The 18,884-nt window shown below is 44.8% G+C and overlaps 1 protein-coding gene and 2 long non-coding RNA genes across 4 annotated transcripts in view; 2 read left to right on the forward strand and 1 right to left on the reverse strand.

The window, feature by feature from the left end:
- LOC135370234 (uncharacterized) lies at nt 1–860 on the forward strand. 2 transcript variants are annotated; one of them, XR_010415268.1, is made up of 4 exons: nt 1–75; nt 148–209; nt 268–339; nt 794–860. It is a non-coding gene; the product is annotated as an uncharacterized LOC135370234 (long non-coding RNA). The 2 variants fall into 2 exon arrangements; XR_010415265.1 differs by lacking the exon at nt 794–860 and adding an exon at nt 532–604.
- A 63-nt stretch (nt 861–923) lies between these two features.
- The window catches only part of LOC135386310 (uncharacterized), a 532,914-nt gene continuing 514,953 nt past the window's right edge, over nt 924–18,884 (forward strand). The window contains exons 1-5 of the mRNA XM_064616150.1: nt 924–961; nt 994–997; nt 1,066–1,128; nt 1,188–1,238; nt 1,297–1,368. Of these exons, the coding sequence (XP_064472220.1) occupies nt 924–961; nt 994–997; nt 1,066–1,128; nt 1,188–1,238; nt 1,297–1,368 (228 nt within the window). The remainder of the gene's footprint in view (nt 962–993; nt 998–1,065; nt 1,129–1,187; nt 1,239–1,296; nt 1,369–18,884) is intronic.
- On the reverse strand, nt 12,285–13,034 carry LOC135370243 (uncharacterized). Its single transcript, XR_010415269.1, has 3 exons — nt 12,948–13,034; nt 12,485–12,549; nt 12,285–12,417 (listed from the first exon to the last, which is right to left on the reverse strand). It is a non-coding gene; the product is annotated as an uncharacterized LOC135370243 (long non-coding RNA).

Raw genomic sequence — 18,884 nt, forward strand, 5'->3', positions numbered from 1 at the left:
AGTGTTTGAAAGTGAGGACATTTCTGGCCACATTCCTGTTCATTTCCCATTTTCGTTCTTGTTTGTTCGAGAAAGGTGTGTGCTCGTGCAAGCTGGTTACCTGTTCCGCTCACCCACATTTTTTTTTTTCGTTACATGGTTTGAAAGGGAGAACACTTCTGGCCACATTCCTGGGCATTTCCATTTTTCGTGATTGTTTCTCGATAAAGGTGAGTGCTCGTGCAAGCTGGTTAGCTGTTCCGCTCACCCACATTTTTTCGCTCGCAGGGTTTGAAAGGGAGAACACTTCTGGCCACATTCCTCGGCATTTCCATTTTTCGTGATTGTTTCTCGAGAAAGGTGAGTGCTCCTGCAAGCTGGTTACCTGTTCCGCTAACCCACATTTTTCCCCTAGCAGTGTTTGAAAGAGAGGGCATTTCTGGCCACATTCCTGGGCATTTCCCATTATTTTCGTTCCTGTTTCTTCGAGAAAGGTAAGTGCTCCTGCAAGCTGGTTACCTGTTCCGCTAGCCCACATTTTTCCCCTTGCAGTGTTTGAAAAAGAGGGCATTTCTGGCCACGTTCCTGGGCATTTCCCATTTTCGTTCCTGTTTCTTCGAGAAAGGTAAGTGCTCCTGCAAGCTGGTTACCTGTTCCGCTAGCCCACATTTTTCCCCTTGCAGTGTTTCAAAAAGAGGGCATTTCTGGCCACGTTCCTGGGCATTTCCCATTTTCGTTCCTGTTTCTTCGAGAAAAGTAAGTGCTCCTGCAAGCTGGTTACCTGTTCCGCTAACCCACATTTTTCCCCTTGCAGTGTTTGAAAAAGAGGGCATTTCTGGCCACATTCCTGGGCATTTCCCATTTTCGTTCCTGTTTCTTCGAGAAAGGTAAGCGCTCCTGCAAGCTGGTTACCTGTTCCGCTCACCCACATTTTTCCCCTTGCAATGTTTGAAAGAGAGGGCATTTCTGGCCACATTCCTGGGCATTTCCCATTTTCGTTCCTGTTTCTTCGAGAAAGGTAAGTGCTCCTGCAGGCTGGTTACCTGTTCCGCTCACCCACATTTTTCCCCTTGCAGTGTTTGAAAGAGAGGGCATTTCTGGCCACATTCCTGGGCATTTCCCATTTTCGTTCCTGTTTGTTCGAGGAAGGTGAGTGCTCCTGCAAGCTGGTTACCTGTTCAGGCAAACCCACATCTTTCCCCTTGCAGTGTTTGAAAGAGAGGGCATTTCCCATTTTCGTTCCTGTTTCTTCGAGAAAGGTGAGTGCTCCTGCAAGCTGGTTACCTGTTCCGCTCACCCACATTTTTCCCCTTGCAGTGTTTGAAAGAGAGGGCATTTCTGGCCACATTCCTGGGCATTTCCATTTTTCGTGATTGGTTCTCGATAAAGGTGAATGCTCGTGCAAGCTGGTTACCTGTTCCGCTCAGCCACATTTTTTCGCTCGCAGGGTTTGAAAGGGAGAACACTTCTGGCCACATTGCTGGGCATTTCCATTTTTCGGGATTGTTTCTCAAGAACGATGAGTGCTCGTGCAAGCTGGTTACCTGTTCCGCCTACCCATATTTTTTCCCTTGCAGTGTTTGAAAGGGAGAGCATTTCTGTCCACATTCCTGGGCATTTCCATTTTTCGTGATTCTTTATTCGACTAAGGTGAATGCTCGTGTAAGCTGGTTACCTGTTCCGCTCACCCACATTTTTGCCCTTGCAGTGTTTGAAAGGGAGAGGATTTCTGGCCACCATGAGTGATCATTATCCATTGTACATGGTTAATAAACTATGCTTGATCAAAGTCATCATGTGTTACATATTATCATGCATGGCATACCTTTCTTATAGTTGAATCGGACGTTATCCGCTATTTGTCCCGCCACTCATAAACCCCTGCAAATGCAGAATGTAAAAAAAAAACAGCGAATGGCAGTTTCAAATACTACACGATGGCCGTCATCAAAACGGGACACCGTAAAGATAAATCGCAAACAGCAGTTCCAAATACTGGCAGATGCCCGTCATTAAAACTGGCCACCGTAAAAAAGAACAACAAATGGCAGTTGCAAATGCTGGTAGATGGCGTGATTAAAACTGGACACCGTAAAAGGAACAGCAAACGGCAGTTCCAAATGCTGGTAGCTGACCGTCATTAAAACTGGCCACCGTAAAAAGAAACGGTCAAATTATTTTACGGGCTGCCGTAAAAAAATTGCAGTGTTTGGCAGCAAAATTTCCTTGTATTTGCCCGTTTTTTTAGGGTGAAATTCTTTACAGTGTGTGTGGCGCTCGCCACCTGCACAAAAGCACACATATTGGAAAGGAACACCATACTTATTTGACTGCAGGTAGCAGCTGTGCCACACTCGTGTTTAGGATGGTCGTGGGACAATGCAAAGGAGAGAACACGTCGATCGTACAAACGCACAGGGTTAGGTGATCTTGAAACAGTGTGACGTCTGCTTGCATGTTACTGTGACCTTGATCATACAAATCAGTTGTTTTTTCTTCTTCCCCCGTTTTTCAATTGTGCTTGTCACTGTGGTGTGCCTTTGCATCATTCAGGTGAAAGGCAGAGTGGTTGGGGAATTTTCGCAGTTCAACGCAGGACGGAATTCTCACGTAATGTCTGATTTTTATATAATACAGTTCCTAGAATAGCAAAATATTAATGTGCAGATGGAGTGATTCACCACGTTCACAGGTACGCGCCCAGAATAAAAGACTTGTGCGTTGTGATACTACAAAATTGCACAGAGTATCGCAACGTATAGAATATCACCAGGTAGAATATAGAGATAGATAGAAGAGATAGAGAGAGAGTATCTCTACAATATTGAATACCTGTCGAGAAAATGCAGGCAAGCTTCCCCCTCGACTTCACAGTATGTGTGTACCTCACTCTGGTGTATTTCAATATATATTTCATTGACAATACTACTTGACTACTACTTGCAATCGCACCCCGGCATCCCTGCAGCTCCCGTACATATCTGCCCGTATCCCTGCACCTCTTTTCCCTGAGATGGTTGAATTCCCCGCTGTTCCTACGGTTAGCATGTTTGTATTATTGTATTTGGCCTCTGCATAATGTGGCATCACACCCTCATAGCAGTGGATACAGCTATGTTATGCTTTTGTGCACGTTTTGCGTTTTGTTCTTATGGAAAGTTTGTTTCTTTTTTGTGTGTGAAGCATGCATGTCTGTTCAGTATACAGCTTGATGTGAGCTGTACTTCAGAACACCGCATCAGCTGAGATTGCGTATTATATCTTCATGCATTAAGCATCTCTGTCTTTTTCCAGCTCCTTGCCTTTGGAATGGAAGCACAGCAAGTGCGTGCCAACACCCATACATGGGAGGGGGGAGCTGGGGCCATGGCTTCGTTGCTGTTGACCTTGGCACCCGCTTTGGAGAACTTTGATGCATATGTAATCCTCACCTCATCACCCTTCTACTCAAGCTGTTAAGATAATTCTTCGGTACACCAGAACCACGTGAATACCTGCTTCTCCCAGTGGTGCGCCTTATGCTGTGGTTATTTATGGAGTTGTTTGCTGGTCAGAATGCAGTGGTTCTGTGTTGAAGGTATGGCACTGCACAATCTCAGTTTATTGTGTAAATTAGAGGTGTGTAACTTCAGAATATTACATTTAGTGGCCATTGTAAATTGCCCATTGCATTAGGTGCCCTGGTCAGTGCTGTATTCCGTCTCCTGCCACCACTGCTAAGAAGGAAAGCAGATGGAGTCATCAAGAAGTTGGTAAGCAGTTCTTTGTGCGGTAGGGTCTATTTTGTTGAGAAGGGGTGGGTGGGTCTGCAAGATATGTGGAATATTTATACACCTATCTGAGCCATTGTGCAACCTCTGTCATAATGAACATGATGGCGCATACTGAGATTATGCGCAAACATGCATACATTAGGTTAATATAGAGAGGAGAGAATTAGGTTAATCAGGTTAGAGGGTTTTTACTGAATACATATATTTATTTGCGTATAAAGATACAGTTAAAATTATTTATTCGAGGTAGATTCTATCACTGCCCCTAGGTTACTGGCACTGGACCCTACAACTCGAGCTGTACGATATCGGAGTCAGCCAATTAGCTAAATGTTTGAATTATTCATTTTAGAAGTAGGTAATGTTGGGCTAGAGTTGGAGCGCCCAACTGGGCTCACTGCAGTTAACACGCTCTCTGGGATGTAACAAGCTTGTTTGTGCGACAGTACACATTTATGTTTAATATGTAGCGCATTACAGGGTGTTGCGGGACTTTCGGTAATTACCAGTTCTGGAAACTTTTGCCACCATAGAGGAAGGCTTTGGGCAATTTTTAATTGCAGGAAAGTTTTAGTCAAGTGAACTTCGAAAATTGCCACACGAGCCTCACTTTCTTTTTTACAGAAATATGAAGTCCTCCACGGATAAGCGCCCAACAGACCCAACAAAAACTGTGCACAGTATCGCAATTCAAAATCGTCAAAAACAAGTAAAAATTACGCTTCAACTTCAGCTGCGCCTGCTTGATTTTTGCGAAGAAGCGTGCATGTAATGTTGGTTTCCAGGAGGAAGTGCCCCAGCTTCATTTGTTGGGCGTTTTTTGTGACAAGACTTGTTTTGGATTCTTTGCGATAAGACAGTTGTTCCCAGCATCAAGGTCCATGCGGGGGAAAGAAAGGTAAAACAAGAGGGGGTCACTTCCTCCTCTCCCCGCATCTTCCATGCGCTTTTCTTTGCGACAATTGAGCAGGCGGGGATAAAGCCGAAGATTTACTTTTTTTTTTGGGGGGGGGGGCTATTTTTGTTGCGATACTGTTGTACAAATAAAAACAGTGAGATTGGCTTGGCAATTCTCAAAGTTCAATTGAAAGTTCAAAGTTTCCCACAACTAAACATTTTTCAAAGCCTTCCTGAATGGTGGCAGAGATTCCCAGAAGGTAATTTCCGAAATTAGCACAGTCATCCGGCGACTACGTCGCTGCGGCGGGCTGCAGTCCAGTGATGTGATTGCTCCACCAATTGCGCCATACAGCCAATCCTACTGCATCCTACTACATTGTCGCACAATATCAGTAATCCGCGCAAGACCTGCCCAAACATCCACTTGCGCTGTTAAAAGCGAAGGGAAGCCTCCAGATGAGGCACACTGCTTGTTTAGCGCGTACCTATCACCAGGTAGCGCTACGTTAGGTAGCGTAAGTCATCGCGGGATAGAAGTCGCGTGTCCTATTTGGACAGTTTCGCTTCTGTTTTGCAGACGGTAGTCCGGTATCCTGCCGGTAGGAAACCCTTTCCTGACACATGTTGTTTAAAGGGAAAAACTGCGTAGGAGCTTGTCTCCTACCTGTTTGGGCCATGCCATAGTAAACTGATAGATATAAGATCACCATCACCCTTTCTTTCATTTTTGATGTCATTGCTGTTTGCGTGCTGTGTTTCCACAACTTATCGCAGATGTCACATGGCGTCTCTAACGCGATAACGCAAAAGATTTGTGAGAACGCTCGTAATAGGCGATCAATTAATTGGTGTTGTGATACGAGAAGCTTGAAATAAAAATTGGTCATGTTCAGCCTATGTGATTCTAGCACTACGTGAAAGCACACTGCACAAATTGAATGCGAAAATAACTAAAAAAGATGTCATAGTGTGTAAAGCACACATAGTACTTTTTCACCAGTAAGCTAGCTTTGGCATTTTCTTTGACTGTTTCGTTTATATTTGGCATTGTGGCTGCAGCATATCGGCAGAAAATGACTAATGAGAAACTATTGGGAGTTATCTATATTCTATTGTTTACTGTACTTCACCTGGAATTTTCGAATTTTGACACCGCTCTGCCACTGTTACGAACACTGGGCTAATTTTTGTCATTACAGGTAACCTACTTCAACTGAGTCCAGTACATGACAATCGCTACAAGGAGATGGGCTTCGGGTTCGATGACCACATGTACGTCTCTCTTTAGAAAGTACAAATTAAGTATATAGTGTGCGCGTGATGATGTAGCATATTGCTCAAAAACACCGTTTTTTTGCTTGATCGCTTGCTCCATCCTCCATCTACAATGACTGGGATGTTCCAAAAGCCGTCGGGATCGCGACACTCTTTCCGTTGTTTGGCAAGCTCAACCTCTTCGGCCGCGGCTCTCTTCATAGAGTCTAATGTCGCTGATTGAAGGTTTTCCCCAACTTTGTTCTCACATTTCTGGTAGAGCTTATGCGAAAGGAATGGGAGGCCGACTGACGCTGTTAGCTCTTGCGCCTGCGTGTACCCGATCCCGATGGAAAGGTACCCTCTAACAAAATCAAGGCTTATGCTGTCGTTTGTGACGGTCATTTTTTCCGTCCGCACGAAGTGAGTGAAACTGCACACAGGTGGCTTCGAACAACGATACTCCAGAGTGGCGATAAGTCCAACTCTGACTTCTTTGTACAACTGTATCTCACCACAAAATAGACAGTTTTGCTGGTGGCGTGTGCACCCTAAGTAAAAAAAAAAATCGCTTAGTATTAGTTAATAATATAAAAATATGTATGGAATAAAAGAGGTCACCCTGTACATTGTTCCAAAATGCATTGTCGAAAGCAGAGGCTGTCCGCGGGAACAGGACAAATCTCTCGCAGGCGCCTGTTGTTCTTCCATTCTGACCTTTGTGGTTACATATGCGAAGTGGGCTTACTTTTTCCAACCTCTTCAACCTCGTTTATGAACCATTGATGCGTTTCATTAGTGCAAAAACAGTACGGAAGAACAAGATTACTTCGTGTTCACTCATTTTCCAGTGCACTTGAAAACGCTCACACATTCCGTGAACTTCGCATTCCATCGTCATTCCATTATTACGTGTATGCGTGAGTGTATGTGTCAATGTGTGTGTATTTTATTTTTTATTTATTTGTTTTGTGTTCCACTATTCTTAAACAGGCACGCACACTCAGAATGAGGTGAGGCGCATGGCACGTGAAATCATAGCGATAATGCGCCGCTGTGCAGCATGTACTGTGTGTCCAGCCATAGTCAGAATGTGGTGGTTGTTTGGTTCCCCAAATTCGCTATCTCCAACTCGTGGGCAGTTGAAGAGAAAGCCGGATACCAACATAGACAGGAGACATGGCCAGCGACTATGTCCCTTCCTACCTTTATCGCTGCTCACCAACTGGGACTGCAGCAGACAGGTAGAGAATCCTGGGCTTTCTCTGTAATACGCCACGCAAAGCTACTTGATAGATTTGTACCGCCTAATCCGCATGCTGTAAATTTACACAATGTTATCACCCAAATTGCGAAGAACGAAAAATCAGACACAAGTTGGTCGCTCGGTTTTGCTCAGTTCCGCCTTCCCAATTAGCGTCCCTCATTCTGTAAGCAAGTCCAAATGGATTATCACTTCAAGCCATTCGCGAAACTGTCAGCAAATCTACGAAGCGATGACAAACCAGCCGAGACGATCGAAGCAGCTGAGCCACTTGGCCTTCGGGAGAGGAAAATCAGTTGCGCTGCGCATGCGCTAGAAGGGATGTCACGTGTCTCTCTTTGCTGCCGCCGTGCCGTCTGCTCACTTCGCGTGCGCATGCGCTAGCACACAGCGGTTTGTTTGCTTGAGGATAAGATTTGTGTTTGTGGTTTGTGGTAGCGGTGAAGCAACTTTGCCAAATATTCCGTTCAAGTTCCTCGCTGGATGTCCCGCTCGTCCGTCGATGTTCAACAGGTGAGGGAACGTTTCAGCAACGCCTGCGAGTTTCATGCTCGCGGTTCAAAAGGTGAGGGCGTCTGTACAAAATTGTAAAATGGGCCGCTCTGTTACTACAGATGCAGCAAGTGCCAGTCCACTTTTTCTCAGCTGCACCTTCTCAGTCCAGGCAGCAACAGCACCAGGTGAATGTAGGTACACAACATCCAAGTGAAAGACGCACGAGTGCAATTCTGAAGCTGGTAAGTACGTCTGATGCTACACACCATTCGCGTTGAGCGGTCTTATTTTGCATGTGTTGTAGCAAGTAATTCAGTGGCATAAACCGGCAGACTGGTGCGTAATGTACACCCATAGTGCCAAGTTGCACTAATTCTGGTGACGTGTTCGTAAAATCTGTGTAATCGGACTGTCTAATTGTCACCTGGTCGCGGTATATGAGTACGAAATATCGTGGTTTCGGCAGTTATCAGTAATCTTTCGTTGTGCTTAATGGTTCCTATTACTTTGTATTTGTGTTTCTACTCAGAATTATCATACTGTATTCTTAACTGGAGCAACAAAATTACCAAACACATGAGGATTGTGTTGAAACTGAGGACATTGCTTATTTTTACTGATTTCAGATTTTCAGGCATGGAGAGAAGAAATGCAGGGTGCAGCCAAGAGTCATTTTACTAAAGGCACAGGGGTAAAAAGATTGAAAGATGGAGGTTTAAAGTGTTGTTATATTTGTAACTGATCGGGTGCTTTTACAGAGAAGAACGTCAAAGGAAAAAGGTCCATAAAATCATAAGGTTCCGTCAGGCATGGGGCAACCTGCATTGATGATTCGTCTGCATTGTTCCAGACTGGCAAGGTTCCAGGACACAACGGGACATTCCTCAGGGGCCCCCTACCATCTCGCTCATGATCAGAGCTGACAATTAAGGCATAATGGTTTGAAATTTCCAAAGATTCTCTAAGAAGTGGCATGCATTTCAGAATTTGTATGAGTACAACACAACAGCGTGTACAGCCAGAGACAAAAGTTCACGGCACTACTACTTTCTTCATCGGAGCGGTCCCCTGCCAGCTACCAGCAAAAGATCGAATAAGAAACGGGTCTATCTCTCAGTATGTGCGTCCGCTCTTGTTTGATGCTAGGGTGTCACTCCAATGGAGAAATGTGGAACCATGGTGGTCCGTAAAGATTTGTACAACCCCGACAACTAACAAACACTGCTCGGTAAGGTCAGTGTTCCAATTTGAGATTTTGCTGCCTATTTCTTCCCAAAAGGCTGCTCTTGCTTGTGAACTCCGGTGTACCAAGACAAGTTCAGAACAAAGAATTTATAGTTAGACTTTGAAGGCAGTAGTCAACATAAATAAGTTTTACCTCTGAGATGATTGCCCATTCAAGGCAACAACAAACTCGTAGGTTCACCACATCATCTAAACTTCCTCGGCCTGTTACAGCTTGTTTCTGTCCACAAGGAGTGGTGACATGAACTATCATTCATCGAGCATTTGTCAGGAGGTTGTTAGAGGAATCAGTCAGACAGATGTGCTTCAGATGTTTTTTTTTTTCAGTTTTCAGGTTTTTATTGTTTTTCCATGGCAGTATACACTGATACTGATAGTGGGCAAGCCCTGTTGAACAGTCCAAGACACAGTCAGTGCAAATGTCTACACAATTTGAGGGGAACAGAAATACCAAGAACACATGACAAGTATTAGAAACAAATAGCAAATGAACAAAGAGAAATGCAAATCATCAAAAAGTAATTGCATGTCACCCTACGTATCAGCAGAAAAGTCCTGTTGGATGGTGTTTTTGAAGGATGCCAGATTATTGTTGGGACGAATGCGTACACCAGTGTTTCTCAAACTGTGGGTCATGAGCTGTTGAAAGATTCATTGTTTCATGCCCAACCAGAGGGTAAAGTTCAATTCATGTTCAAAGCATTAATGGACTGTCATGTGTTGTCAAATGACAGTGTTGCATTCATGAGTAAATGATGTAGATGTGAAGGTCCTTAAACATGAATTCAACAGAAATCCTCTGGCTGGGTGTATTTCCTGCTGCTTGGCACACTCTTGGAATCTGGTTGAAAACTGCCCTGCTACTATGGCTTTCTTCACACCATCTGTGCATCAATATTTGAACAGATTGGGACAAAAGTTTATGGAGGACCAGGGTGTTGCATTTCTTCATGGGAGTGACACTCTAGCAGCAAACAGGAGTGGCCACACACACTGAGAGGTGGACAGAACAGCCAGTCACCTGTTTCTTATTCGATATCTTCCTGCTAGCCAGCAGGGGGCCGCTCCGATGAGGTGCAAGGCAACAGGCTCATTGATATAGTGTCCAGCTGGAATTTGTGGTATTTTGGAACGATGTATTGCTAACAAGACCAGTAAAAATATCCAAAACTGGACCTGGACTGCGTGTTTGGCTCACTGAGGTTACCGAAGAGCTACGTTTCCTTGAGGTGTGAAACAAAGCTTGATAAAATGAATCAACCAAGTTGTGTGATCTTACTGGCCAATACTGAGTAGACTTACAATATAGATTTGCAATATCTTGAGGACTTTTGCTCTCTTGTAACAAATGCTAAATAAATGCAATCAAGCATACATTGGAACTCATTTGCTGAGGCAAGACACATGAACATACAAACATATGTGATTGTGCTAGTTATTTTCACGCACATAGTATGATCTTCTGAATTCCCAGTAGCTGTTCGAACACATAGCTGCACCCGTTTTAACTCCTTGCATCTTTGTTGAGACAAAGCGGAGTTGTTTGGCATTTTTGTTCCGCAGTATCACAGCAGGTTTAGCATTGCATAGCCAAGATCGTACCTTTACTAGTGCATCTCGGAGGTCCCCATAGAACCCCCCATAATATTTTCTGGCTACCGCACGGATAGCCAACACTAGCATGAGACAAAGTAGAAGCCAACTTGAATATACAAGGCGTAATGATGTGCATGAAGAATTTTAAAATGATTGAGCATTGTATGCGAATTACATTATCAAAATGTTGATGAGAGTCATGTACCCCGGCCACCATATTTTTGATGATAACGAAAGACGGCAATTGAGCTGGTGTGATGCCAATATATTTTTCCTTTAATCTAATGAAATAATTATGCATTATATTTAGTCATGAAGAGTTTGCTGATGGATGTTGGAAGGGTGTACATTTCCTTAGATAAATCATTCACAAGAATACACACAGCGGCTTTGAGCTCACCAAGGTTTTATGCAATGCCAACTGATGTTAGTATTTTCATGGTAAAAAGCATCTGTTGCAGCTGAAGAAAACAATACCATCACTCAGGGGCAGTTGTCTCGTTATATTGCAAGAGAGTACTCAGTACTGGAGAGATATAAACACACGGAATAAAACAAACTGCCTAGTGCAGTGAGTGGAAAGTTTATTCCACTCCTTATTGGCAGAATATTAACACAATTTTTTCTACAAGATTTCTCAGGTCAGAGCACTTTACAGGATATACAAATTGCCAATTATGTGTGTTATGTGTATGTATATCACCACACTTAAATGTATTTACCTGCTGTAATATACCCCACACCAAGCTAAAAATGGGGCATATTGTCTTCAGTTGAAAAGTCAATGCAGGAGAGCATGCATGGCTGTAAAGTGTTTCACCTGAACCATTACCCAAAATGTGTGAAGTGGCAGTACACAACTATCACATAGAATGACCCATCTGTGGTGCTATGTGTAGAATCTATGCACACTTTTCTTTTGATGTTAACATTGCCTTGAGTTTGAGGGAAAGCACAGGACGAACACGGGACGAGACGAACACAAACACATGAACCAGCAATGAAGCTTTAATACACAAAGTGAAGGAGAGACGGGTAAAAAGAAAGTGTACACTTCGGCATTAACATCAAGTCAACACCAGCTAGCTTTCCTGCTCCTCCTGTGTTCATCACACTTTTGTTGGTGCCCAAATGCCTGAACAGCTGTTTTTGCATGCCTGTCATGAGAACTAGCAAGAAATCCTCATCTTGCAACAAGTCAGTATTTCCTCGTTGAAAGACAGTAGGATCATCCTTCTTGCCTTTGTGTGTGAGGGAAAGCACTGGACTGTTTGTTTGGGCTCTGATAGAACTGACCAGCAAGGCAACACTGGTTTGATTGTCGTCGTGTTTCCTCTCACTGTAACATATATTATAGTCCCTCATGGTGATGTAGATGTACTGCCTTGTAGTGAGGTGAATTGGATCCTTTGAAACGTGCCATCCAGCACACCCCGAATACTGAGCTGCATAGTACGCTGAGTGCAATGCCGTCACGTAGTTTCCCTAATATAAACAAATAGTTTCTGGAAGGTAAAAAAGGACATTCCAGTACAACATAGTGTTTTACACGCTATGTACGTATGTATGTATTTACTGTACGCCCGCAGCACATCGTTGCCATCGCGGCTTCTCCCGTACCTGTTTTTTTTTCTTTTTTTAAGGAGTAGCAAGCTGGCACTTGCCTGGCTGACATCTCCTTTTGTGTGAATAAACATATACCCCCCTGCACGGGCTGCCTCTATTACATCTTCCTGTGTTTTTGTAAGTGGGGTGTAGGACAGCCCCCAAAATCATGTGCATAATAGGAAGCTTGGAAGACAAACGAGACGTTGCCAGTTTGGAACATTGCAGACATATCAGCAAGGCAGGTGTCCCCACGCCTGACGGAACCTTGTGATTTGATGGACCTTTTCCTTTGATGTGTCCTCTCTATAAAAGCATCCAATCAGTTACAAATATAATAACACTTTAAACCTCCATCTTTCAATCGTTTTACCCCTGTGCCTTTAGTAAAATGACTCTTGGCTGCATCCTGCATTTCTTCTCTCCATGGCTGAAAATCTGAAATCAGTAAAAATAAGCAATGTCCTCAGTTTCAACACAATCCTCATGTGTTTGGTTATTTTGTTGCTCCAGTTAAGAAGAGAATGATAATTCTGAGTAAAAACACAAATACAAAATATTAGGAATCATTAAGCACAACGAAAGATTACTGATAATTGCCGAAACCACGATATTTCTTACTCATATACCGACTTCGGTGTTAAGATGGAACAGGTGACAATTAGACAGTCCGATTACACAGATTTTACGAACACGTCACCAGAATTAGTCCAACTTGGCACTATGGGTGTACATTACGTACCAGTCTACCGGTTTATGCCACTGAATCATTTGCTACAACACATGCAAAATAAGAGCGTTGAACGCGAATGGTGTGTAGCATGAGACGTACTTACCAGCTTCAGAATTGCACTCGTGTGTCTTGGAAGTTATGTACATACACCTGGTACTGCTGCTGCCTGAACTGAGAGGGTGCAGCTGAGAAAAAGTTGACTGGCACTTGTTGCATCTGTAGTAACAGAGCGGCCCATTTTACAATTTTGTGCAGACGCCCTCACCTTTTGAACCGCGAGCATGAAACTCGCAGACGTTGCTGAAACGTTCCCTCACCTTGTTGAACATCGACGGACGAGTGGGACATCCAGCGAGGAACTTGAACGGAATATTTGGCAAAGTTGCTTCACCGCTACCACAAACCACAAATTTCATCCTCAAGCAAACAAACCGCTGTGTGCTAGCGCATGCGCAGGCGAAGCGAGCAGACGGCACGGCGGCGGCAAAAAGAGACATGTGACATCACTTCCAGCGCATGCGCAGCGCAACTGATTTTCCTCTCCCGAAGGCCAAGTGCTGAGCCACACGCCACATCTCAAACACGCGCCGCCGCTAAACACAATAAAGCATGGACAAATATAGCAGCAAACCATACGTGATTCATAGCTCAAGGTCAGGCCGAAGCCCGCGTGCTCTCGACGGCTCCGCCCTTACGAGGAGGAAACCGTCACTTACGTAAAGGAGAGCAAGGAGGGTAAAAAAAAAGCAAAGCATAAAAATTTCTCCTGCGCGCCATCTAGTGAAAGAAGAAGACGTCACCAAGCCGGAGCATTCCCCCTTAAATACCCTTCGGACGCTGTTTGCCCGAAGCCTTCGTTGCTGCCTTGGCGTTCCAAGAATGGCTGAAACACGGCAAGTCCTGGCTGAAGCTGGTGAACTCCCCGTGGAGGTTCGCCGTGGGCGTGAAACGGCTCGACAGTTTCTACGTTTGCGTGCGCACATTCCACGTCACCCACTCCTCAGGAAAATTCGATACCGTCCTGAAAGTGATTTCCATCGCGTAGCGCAGAGGGCACGCGAGGCTCTCACTGGCTTCATAGTTAAGGACGTCACAACGCCGGACGCCCCATGGTCTCTGCCTGTGCCACCCACCTTCGTACGTACACCACCAGGAACGCAGACATCAGGTTCCCTCTGAAGTCCGTCGAACCCTTTTTATGCCCTGGTAGACGCGAAGTTTTCTACCTCTGCTGCAGTATACACCGATGGCGCATCTCGAAATGGCAAGTCCCCCTGTTGAAAAAAAGCATATAACTCTCTATGTGTAAAGAAATGAGCAATATGAGAAAAGCAATGAGCAGTATGAGCGAGGCTATGGGCAGTATGAGCAACGTTATGCGCAGTATGAGGGAGATATGATCGCCGACCGTTTAGTTAACCAGTCATTCACCTAGGGGTGCTGGCGCCACAGCGTCTGGTGATGCCCTTTCAAGAGACGCTCGTCACTGTCGGCGGGCCGTAACAGCCGTAACTCCGTTCCCCTTCGTCCGGTTCTGTTCAAAGTTTAGGTGCATCTTTCGCGTTCCACGTCCTACAACATTCTATTTGGCTCCTGAATGAAGCCGTTGCGAGTGCCATCTCAGTGGGTGGACGCTTACTTGCTTATTCTACCCTGTTTCTCGGAGCCGTCTGGACGTATTTTGCTCCGCTGTGCGTGGAACTCATATTTTCGTCGCCGTCTCCATGCTGTGACGGTGTCTTTGTGCCGTTTCAGTGTTCACTGAAGGTGTTTTGTGTGCGTACCTTGGAATCAAACGGAAGCCGTGGGAGGCGTGTGCGCATTACAGGTACGTTGCAGTCCCGTTTTTCCGTTGTCGTTCGTTATGTCTGTCGGGTTAGCTGTCTGCAACTACCATATTCGTGATTTTTGTGACTCTTTGCGGAAAGCGTTCACTGATAGCCTTTACATGTGTGTATAGAGTGCTTAAAACAAAGTCGTGCACTAAATTATTGTACCAAAATTTTGTGGCTACGTGCTCCAGGGCGCACCGAAATCGCACGTTAGCATGCTCCAAAAAAGTGTGTATTTGAATGCCCCAAAGTGAAGCAAGCCACAAACACTCTGTGTCACTAACCTGTTGCTGTAGTGGCCAGAGAACAAGTATATGCACTCAATATTGCAAGCACTGTGCAAACATACTCAGATGTTTCAGAACCGCGTTTATTGGACGTCACCAGCATTAGAGGAAGGTTATTTTAATCGGCAAAATGACCTCGTCTACGTTATTCTGACTCAATACAACTCAATGCTTTGAAGGTGTGATCTATGCGTTGAGATGAGAAACAGGCCCTAATCATGTCCATTCAGCATGAACCCATATGGTTGTATAAGTTGTGGGAACTGGAATACTTCTAGGCGCAGAAATTTAGCGCAGTTCTAATTTTATTCTTTCTTTTTCAACAGACACCTGCGTCAAAAAGCAGAAGAAGGTAAACCATCGACATCAAAGGTGCCTCTACAGAAACGGAAAAAGCTCATCAAAAAGCATTTGGCAAGCTTTCTGAGGGACCTACGTCGCGTCAGTACCTGAATAAACCGGTATTTTGTAATCACGTGTTGTCATTTTAGCTTAATCACGCATGTTGCACGTTTGCTCAGACGGTTCATGTGCATTCATGTACATAAATACGCTGTCCCATATAATATTCTGCAACGTCAACAAGTCTTACTTAAGTTGGAGCCACATGTCTCTATCATGACTGTTCTTCCGTGTGGCACAATGGCATCTTCTGAAGATATACACCTCTTTATTTCTGCCGCGTGGTACAGGTACACAACAACAACAACTTTATTTTCGACCTTGGAGAGTGGGGAGTTTCATCGCCGCAGGCGATGTATCGTTCTCAAACACTGTATGAATGGAACTGAAAACATAACAAAGACAAGGAAGAGCATGTATTACATAGCAAAAAAGGCCGAAAACTAGAAACGAGTAATACCGAAGAAAACCACTAAACTGCTGTGCGAGATTCTTGATAAATGTCCCACCAACACGACAAATATTAATGAGATTAACATTCTGCTGGGCGAGTAGCATGAGCCCAATGCGGGAATCATAGTGTTTTTGGAAACGAGGAACAAAGAAGGGCGGCTGAGATGATTGCATATACCGTCGTACCGATGATGTCGGTCCGTACTTCGATGCCTCGTGGCTCCTCTGACTACCCGCCAACCGACCACTGACACTCTACTCCCCGCCATGCTGAGCACAGTTGATCCAGCACTCGCTTTCCGCATGCCTGCACATATCTCTCGTCAAGATGCCGCATTAGTTCAGCGAATGCGCCTCGACGTGGCCTTCACAGCAAGTGGCGCTACCGCTTGAAACAAGTTGACTCTCCCCACTGCAGCCACTGCGGTGCGATTGCGGTTGCGGATGTGATCTAGAGCACATTCTTCTCCGTTGCCCACACTACCAACCTTCCCGAACCGTACTCTCCGCATCCCTCAACGAGGTAGACTCCCGCACCCTCTCTCTCACAAAATTGATTGGTCCCTGGCCACATCCAGTGCACCAAAGCTCTGCGCTCAAGGCTCTCTTCACCTTTCTGGACACCACAGGACTTCGATACTCATTGTGAGGGGGCTCATTATTTCATTACCCGCATCACCACCAGCAATGGGGTAGAGTATCGCCCCCCGCGGTGAAACTGCCCAGCCATCATCCCGTAATAAAGTTGTTGTTTTTGAGTGCACCGAAGGTCATTTTAATTCATCTGCATAACACGCTTCGTTGTCACCTAAAGAAACGTCTTAATGAAGTTCATTTGCCCCGTCGCGTACGCAACCTACATAACGGAAACTGAGTCGCAGTCGCCACTACCATGCCCCTACATATATGATATTGCACTGCACTGAAACCATACCGCGACACATGTTATGAAGCTAACAACTCACGTCCTAGTTGCGCAGGCGTAGAAATAAAATGCAATCACGAAAGGCATCGCAGCTGGCATGGCTTTGTCCATTGGCGTGCTTTGTGCGCTTGGAAAACTGTTGTTACGCCGCCCCCGTTTCAAAACGAGACTGCGGATAAGAGTTGGATTACCTCGTGTACACGCGGCTTTTTCATCCCCCTGAACAACTACAGCACGAGGACCACTGGACCAACAGAACTATTATAATTTTTTAATCTCCATCTAAGGATTTCTATAAAATGTATATCAAATCTAGACAATTTGAAACAGGAACTGTCATATTGTTGCACTTTCTTTCGCCACAACTGCGAACTCCACCAATTCTGGGCGGGCAACTCAGCGTCGCATAAAGGTGGTCTCGCGAAATCAAAGGGACCAAAAGATCAAAAGGTACAGCTTGGGACAAAAGTTTACGGAACACCGGGGTGTCGCATTTCTCCATTGGAGCGAAACACCGTCAGGAAACAGGAGGTGACACGTATACTGAGAGATGGAAGTAGTAGAGAGACGGTGAGAACCCAGCCCCATGAGAGTTAGAAACATGGACCCCCTGAGCCCTGCGCGTATTTTTCCCTGCGCGGCGCGTGTGGGGAGGGTTGTCCGCGCGCTTATCGGTGGGGGAGGGATGCGTGCGCGCTTATCCTCTCACATTTTTCAGCCTGCGCAGACTTCTTGGGCCGACTTCACACATTTTTCCGATACAGCGGGTGAGCGGTTTACATGCAGAGACATGCAAAGAAGGGTCATACACAAAAAGTACAAGTCAAAATATATTTATTAATGTCATTCAAGTTGAGATATATTTATTAAAGCCAATAGTGCTGGGAATTGTGATGCCAATCAGGTGAAGGAGAAAAACCCAGCCGAAAAAACCTTCACCACCTGTAACAGGGCGGTGCTCGGGTGGGGGGTTGCTGTGGTGGGCGAAGCGTGACCGGAGGGCTGCGTGCTAACTATTCCACCTGGGCTGACTTCTTTCACCATTTTCCTACTTGGGCCGACTTCTTTCCCGTGACAGGTGGGCGGAGCGTGACCGGAGGGCTACGTGTGCGTGCTTACCCTTCACCCTGGGCTGACTTCTTTCACAATTTTCCTACTTGGGCGTCGCGTGGCCGGAGGGCTGCGTGCGCGTTTACCATTCAGCCTGGGCCGCCGACTTTCGTCATTTTTCAACCTGGGCCGCCGACTTTCGTCATTTTTTCAGCCTGGGCCGCCGACATTCCTAATTTTTCAGCATGGGCCGCCGACTTTCGTCATTTTTCAGCCTGGGTCGACTTGAATCGTAATTTTTCCAGCTACAACAGGTGTGCAGTTTACATGCAAAGGATAGCCATACACAAAAGTACATGTGAAAATATATTAATTAAAGTCATTAGGAATTATGTTATGACTCTGCGTGAATGGGAAAAAACTTAGCCAAAAAATCTGAAATAGAAGGAACACAATACACGTAACAATACTTATTACAGGTATGATACATTAACATTGAATAGGTATCACAAATCAAACACAATATTTTTATTAGTGGAAGTTTTCAAGGAATCAGAATTGATAGCGCATTTAAGATATTCTTAATCAATACGATTACAATCAAAATTACAAATTGTATTATAAAACGTCTAATATTCCTATACGTGAGAACCATCAGTGCAATAGCGGGAAGTTCTGATAGTTGTATGCAGTTAAATGTGAACAGCAGAGACTCTGGAGGACTATGGGACACGAACACAAGAGGAAATAAAATCTATACTACTACATTGGCTAATCAAAACAACATAGTAATCTATCATTCAGAAAATGAAAAAATCAAACTCATCAGGAAATAGACATGTTAAAAATGAACTTCACCACATAGTACGCTCCTAGCCAACAATTAGAACAAAGAACGACACGAACACAAGAGGAAATAAAATCTATACCAATGCAAAGAAGATATTCCACTTCACCACATAGCACGCTCCAAGCCAACAAACAGAACAAAGAACGACACGAATACAAGAGGAAATAAACTCTATACCAATACAAAGAAGATATTCCACTTCACCACATAGCACGCTCCAAGCCAACAAACAGAACAAAGA

Source organism: Ornithodoros turicata, chromosome 1 (assembly GCF_037126465.1).
Source record: "Ornithodoros turicata isolate Travis chromosome 1, ASM3712646v1, whole genome shotgun sequence".
NCBI classification, from domain to species: Eukaryota; Metazoa; Arthropoda; class Arachnida; order Ixodida; family Argasidae; genus Ornithodoros; species Ornithodoros turicata.